General features: G+C 31.3%; 2 protein-coding genes across 2 annotated transcripts; both read right to left on the minus strand.

The window, feature by feature from the left end:
* Positions 1–4,558: 4,558 nt before the first annotated feature.
* Positions 4,559–5,398, minus strand: LOC111041583 (piggyBac transposable element-derived protein 4-like). The gene is made up of 2 exons (XM_022325890.1): positions 4,915–5,398; positions 4,559–4,806 (listed from the first exon to the last, which is right to left on the minus strand). The coding sequence occupies exons 1-2, from the start codon at positions 5,396–5,398 to the stop codon at positions 4,559–4,561; spliced, it is 732 nt and encodes a 243-aa protein (XP_022181582.1).
* Positions 5,399–5,505: 107 nt separating this feature from the next.
* LOC111041584 (piggyBac transposable element-derived protein 4-like) lies at positions 5,506–6,075 on the minus strand. The gene has a single exon (XM_022325891.1). The coding sequence runs from the start codon at positions 6,073–6,075 to the stop codon at positions 5,506–5,508; it is 570 nt and encodes a 189-aa protein (XP_022181583.1).
* Positions 6,076–6,967: the final 892 nt, after the last annotated feature.

Here is a 6,967-nt window from a genome sequence, read left to right on the forward strand (position 1 = left end):
GCCATAATAAGTTCACAGAATCATTAAATAATTTAGCAATAGTTTTATTATTGCATTTTTCTAATTGCACACAATTTAACAGAAATGATTTAGAAGGCTCAGAACGTAGTTTGCCGATGATTACATTACCAATATACCTGCCCTCAGCATCTGTTGATTCATCAATTGAAACCCATATTGGTCCATCTTGAATACACTGTATAATTGATTGTAATGTTTCCTCGTAAATTATATTAACATAATTCTTTCGGATGGTGCTTTCATCTGGAATTTGTTGTCCGGTATATTTCTCTAAAAAATCTGTAAATTCTCGATTTTTTAGTTTGAAAATAGGAATATCAGCGCGAATCAACATACGACACAAATCGGTATTAAAAGCTGACAAATTATTGGAAGACGTAGTTGGCTCTGAATTCAAGAAATTTTGTTGAAATTTTTTTTTACGATCTCTATTTTGTTGGTGCTTAGATGTAGATATATGTTGAGTAATTGAAAAACGCTGATTTATTGATACTGCCTTTTCGCAGCATGAACAGAATAAGATTGCTCCATCAGTTTTAAATGTCTCGTTAGGAAACTCTTTTATATAAAAATTCGCTTTTGATTTCGATTTCACAACTTTTGGCATTTTAAAATTATAAACTAGACGTCGGCTAGTACACGAGATTACGTTTTAAATGCATAGAAACTGCGAATGCTACTAAAGACGATTGTCGAGTACCTAAATACTCGACAATGTAGGTACCACTTCCTTATTTTATATTTATATCGTCAGGCATTAACAAGAGGTACTGAACAAGTTCTAATCTATATAGTGGCATGCCACGTGCCGGAAATAAGTACATACCTAAATGCCATTTAGTTAACGATAGTCGATTATATTTGGTGGTCGTCAAAAATTACTTATCTTGTTAATTTAGACGAAACAGATAATGTTTAAAGTCGTCAAAAATTGAGAATCACTAAAATAAGCACTAAAATATGTACTTATTTACCAAATATGTAAAAATATGTATTTATACCAAAATATGTAAAAATATGTAAAATAAAATTGGGCTTATTTTAATAAGAATGATCTGAATCGTGCACATTTTTTATCAGATTAAAAATATCTCATTCTAATAAAAATATGTATTTACAATAAAATCCGTTCCCTAGTCATTAAGGTAACGAAGTTTGACTTATCTGTTTCAAAAATAATATTAAAACTACTTCAATATACCTATTTATGGTTATAATAGTTTTTATGTACATCCCCATTTGTATATTATTTGAAATTGTATACATTTTGGCTGGACATGTTTTCTTGGCACATCGCCAACGAGTTTTGCTACATTGACTCTCATGAGCAAAAGAGAATTTATAATTATTAAAAATTAATAATTTTTTCCTCTTTCCGACATTAACACTTCCATTGTACCTACTTTATATTACGAACCACGTATATTACTAGATGTCGATCATATAGTTTGCTAATCAACTAAACGATCACAATTTATGTGATAATATAAATGATGTGCCGTGGTGGAGAGACGTCTCGCCAGCACCCCCTACATGAAAAACTAAAAATAATAACAAGCTTGATATATTAATAGTTAGCACGCGATTAGCATGAATTTGCACGACAGACCCCGAAATTCGCACGTGTCTGGTTCGCGAGAAAAACCCGTTTGACTATTTCGCGCGTTACGCCAGCACCGCTTATGTCTAAAAATTGTCATGTTGAAATTCAGTCACCATAAGCATATGAATTATCGGGCGTATGTAAGTTCCTACACGAGAGACGAAACTTACCCAGATAAAAAAAATACACATGTTAGTTCCTACAAGATACTAAAAGGTACGTATGTTAGTTCCAATACACGGCGAAAAAATTATATACGTAAATTCTTACACAGTAAAAACTATATTAATTCATATTATATGAAATGTTCTCAAACTGATTATTATGTCTTATAAATAATAAAAAATTCACATAATACCTACACATTCATAATTAAATAAACATATGTTGGTTATAAAATGAAATAAAAATCGCATATTATGTACCCAACGCATTTTCACAAATAGGTAAATATTAAATTATGATTATAAAATCCTACATAGCCCGTTCGACTATTTCGCTCGTCTCGCCAACTAAGTCGGTCATAGAAATTATATAATTATTATTTTAGAGAAGTAATTCTACGCAGCAAAGGAGTTAAAATTAAATACCAATCTATATCGGAAATATATTCCAATGTTTTATCCCTATTTGTCGTGATAACAAATGAAACTGATGGAGTTGATGCAGTAAGAGGTAGAGACACTCCATGGGAGCATCATAAAAAAAAATTAATTGATATAACATCAACGGGTTTTATAAATTTTGAAGAATGGTACAATCGAGTGTTATCAACTGTTGACTCTGAAGAAACTATTCAAGATTTAATTGAAGAAGTAGATGAATCACAAAATATTGATATGGATAATGAAAAAAATCCATTTCAGATTTAGGCTGAGGAAATATTTGAAAAGAGCAGTGAATATATTCTGGTATTAATGTTATGTATTTGCCCTCATTAGTGCCATTAATAATTAAATGCATGTAATTTTTACCTTTGTGGTAATCCGAAGAAATAAATTGCCTGGAAAACTCAAATGAGCGTCTCTCTTTTGTTTCATCAATTGTTAAAAAAGGAATCAACCCTACAACGTACTAAGAAAGAGCTCAGATATTATTAAGTTATTTCGAACTAGAAACAACCAAAATAGATGTCCTAACCAATGTTAGATTTTATAATCATAATTTAATATTTATTTGTGAAAATGCGTTAGGTACATAGTATGCGATTTTTATTTTATTTTATAACCAACATATAATTATGAATATGTAGGTATTATGTGATTTTTTAAAATTTATTTTTAATTTGTTATGGGTAGGTTTTGTCCCTCGTGCAGGAACTTACATTTGCGCTATAATTCATATGCTTATGGTGTTCTGAATTTCGACATAACAATTTTTAGACACAAGCGGTGCTGGCGAGACGCACGAAATAGTCGAACGGGGTTTGCACGCGAACCAGGCACGTTGATGCTAATCACGTGCTAACTATAGGTATATCAAGTTTGTTATTATTTTTAGTTTTTCATGTAGGGTGGAGCTGGCGAGACGTTTCTCCAGCACCGCACATCATTTTTTGTCATACAGGTGTAAATTTTGTCATGCAAATTTTGGCAATAGTCATGCAATTCTTGATAATTACATGCTAATTTCCTGTAAAAAAATGTTTAAATTTTTGAATAGGCGATGTTGGCGAGACGGTCCTCCCGCCGGCGGCCCTACGATACCGTATTTGTGTCACGCCAATACTATTTTCGCGGAACGTTCTGTATTTGTTCTCATAAATAACTTCGGACATATTGATCCTATTAAAATAATTCTGATACTGTCGTGATCATCGATAAGCTCTAAATATAGATATATTAACCTTTTTGTATGGTAGCCGGCGGGCATATGGCGGTAAGAAATGATTTTTGTTACTTGTACGGCACACGCACGCCGCGGCCCCACCATACAATTGCTTTTGTATGATTCTATTTAGATTTATTATCATTTATCATAGTATTTATAATTATCATTTTATCGAATATGAAAATTATTATTTTCAGTGTGCAGTTGAACGTAGTGGACTGATTGTATTACTACGTAAATAGTAAATTTTTAGTGCCCATATTTTTAATAAAATTGAAAATGAAATCGTTAAATACATCGAAAAGACAACGAATTAATGATAGTGAAATCGAAAATGAACTTCGGGACTTTGATGATAGTGACCTAAGTGATTTTAGTGAATTCGATGGTTCAGATGCCGATAAAGATTTCCATGCATCATCAGAGAGTACAGACGGATCCAGTAGTGGTAAGAAACATTTATGCACAATATTAAGTATAATATTCTATTGTTTAAGCTTCTAAAATTCACTCAAGGTGATCCTGGTAATTTATGGTGGTACTTTTGAGAAAAGTAAAAGATGTGAAGATCCACATCGTAAGTATTATCAAACAGTTTACTTCATTGCTTTTGACATTTATGTTATATCTTATTATTATCTAGCACAACGAAACAAAATTGTCNTATTCAATTTTATTTTATAACACATTCAACGCCGGCGACGCGTATACGCGTCATTGGAAATTGTACGTGTACTGCCGTCGACGCGTTTAAGCGTCATGTCTAATTTTACCGAGGCGCCACGTGTAAAATGCAAGTGACGCGTTTATGCGTCAGTGGCCAAAGAGAAGAAACTTATAATGTTCGAATATTTTCCTATTTAATCTACATTTATATTTGCATGAAAAGTACTTACTCAATATCAATATATATAATAATAATGAGTTATAGGGTATATTTAATATCATATAAAAATTGGATACGATTTTTTATTTAACTTTTATTGTATTACTTCTTATACAAATCATCTTTTTACATAAAAATGGTGTCAACTTAAAATAATGAATAATTCTGTTTAAAAATATAATTAAATTATAAAATATAATAATTTTAATACGATAACATTACATCATATGGTATTTTTTAAAGCATGGTTCTAAACATAAGAGAGGTTTTTCCTTGCAACCTGAACAAAAATAAGATGTATCTTTAAGATTTCCAATCTCACCACAGTAACGGCATCTCTTTCTTTGTGTTTTGGAAGACTTTTCACTTTTTGGTAAAAGTTCAGGAGCATGCATATTTTTATTATCAGATAACGTAGATGACAGTGGTTGTTCTTGAGATTTTTGTAATAGTTCTCGTATGACGGCTAGTCGAAATGAATAAAATGATATTTTCCGTTCATTTTTACAATATAAAAAATATGAGTTAAGTAGTAGCTGTTGCGTAATATGAATGAACACTTTTTTATACCAACGAAGGGTTTTCCGTTCACACGGGTAATAAGATAACATCTGATCCTGACGATCTACTCCCGACATAAACTTGTTATAATTTATAATAGGCACTGGCTTTTCTTTCTCGTCACCTTTCCTATTTTTCACATTCTCTAAGTCTGCTTTCCATTCAGTCGATAAACCTAATACTTTACGTTTATCTTTCCACTTCAACACGCATATTCCATCATTCGTATATTTTGAAATAAGTTCTCCAGTTTTCAATTTTTTACTGGTTATTTCCTTTGGATTATTTTTCCTGTTCATTCGTAATGTACCGGTGCAATAGGTTTGTTTTAACAAAAGTTTGTGAGCTAAATCTACGCTGTTGTAAAAGTTGTCCATATATAAAGAATGGAAATTATTTAATTTTCCTTTCATTAGACTCATAACTACGTCCTCAGTATGACTGATAACCTGAGGTCGGTAAATCTTTGTGAGTTTTTGACCGCAATAAATAAACATTCTTAAATTTAAACCCGCTGATTCAGTAAGCATATATAACTTAATACCGAATTTATGCCGTTTGCCTTTAATATATTGACGAAATATCAATCTACCTCTCCATAAAATCATTGATTCGTCGATTGATAAATTCTTTCGGGGTAGTAAATATCATCCATTTTGTTATTAAAATAATTTAAAATGGGTTGAATTCTAAAAAGTGTGTCATTTTGATTTTCATTGGGATGACCGAAATGCAATGCGCGGAGAATAAGTAGGAAACGATTTCTACTCATATGTGTACGAAAACATTGCAAATCGAACAAATCATCAGTTTTCCAATAATCTTCTAATTTATTTAAACGAATAGTGCCTGTATGAAAAAGAAGGCCTAGAAAAACTTTAAATTCATCAACAGTAAGATCTTTCCAATGTGAAATACGGGCCTGCGCTGACGATTTACTTAGTATTTCTACTGCATACAAATTGGTTTCATCAATAACTAGATTATAAAAACTATCAGATACCAACAAATTAAAATAATCGATTTCTTTATGTCCTGCTGTTTGAACTTTCAAACCAGAATTTTGAGAAAATATAATCGGTTGTGATGGTTTTGGGTTATTGAACCATTTATCCCCTGTAACTAGTGGTCTAAAATGCTTATTATTTACCGGTACATTGTCTTCTGATGACATTTCTGAATTATCTTCAGAGCTATCTGTTTCCGATTCACTTGAAGAATTCTCGTTTTCTGATACATCCAACAATTGCAACAACTGTTCGTCGGATAGTGCATTTGTTTGAAATTTTTTACGCGAAATTTTTATTTTGTATGTAAATTTATATGCATAAACCCAAAGAGTATTTTGTACGAATAATATTGTGAAACATAAACAACGCCACGAGTCCCGACAACGCGCGACGAAGAACAACGTAAACAGACTGTTGGTTTGTCGATAATAGATAGTGAAAACTGAATAGTAGCACGTAATACAGATAATATTGTTATAACATTATAACATAATAACATAAATAAAAATAGACATTTACGTAAATATTATTTATACGTGCATCCAATGATAAAAAGATTATAGGGAAAATCCAGTCTAAAAATAACCGATTTCCAAAACCAACCATAATTTTTGTATTTTATGATTTTTCCCTATGGCCACCTCAAATTTCAGATAATTACGATCAAAGCCACAATAATTAAATGGCATTGAAATATATAAGAAATTGACGCGTAAACGCGTCAGTGGCCCATTGGAAAAGAATACATATGACGCGTAAACGCGTCAGTGGCCAAATGAAAAAATATCGTTACGACGCGTATACGCGTTTCAATATGAACCTTTGTACAACAAACCACTACCTTTAACACTTTCAAAATGGACAGACTTACAAAAACTAAAAAAATTCTTGCCTCAAGACACTCATTCTTTTTACGATACACTTTTACACCTTCAAGATTTTAAAGCCAAAACAGGCAGTATCTAGTTATTAGACTTTAATAATAACCAATAAAATACAATTTATTTGTTTCATAAGTTTCATAATAATATGATGTCCCAATATTTTATTATTATT

This window comes from Myzus persicae, unplaced genomic scaffold (genome assembly GCF_001856785.1).
Source record: "Myzus persicae strain clone G006 unplaced genomic scaffold, MPER_G0061.0, whole genome shotgun sequence".
NCBI classification, from domain to species: domain Eukaryota; kingdom Metazoa; phylum Arthropoda; class Insecta; order Hemiptera; family Aphididae; genus Myzus; species Myzus persicae.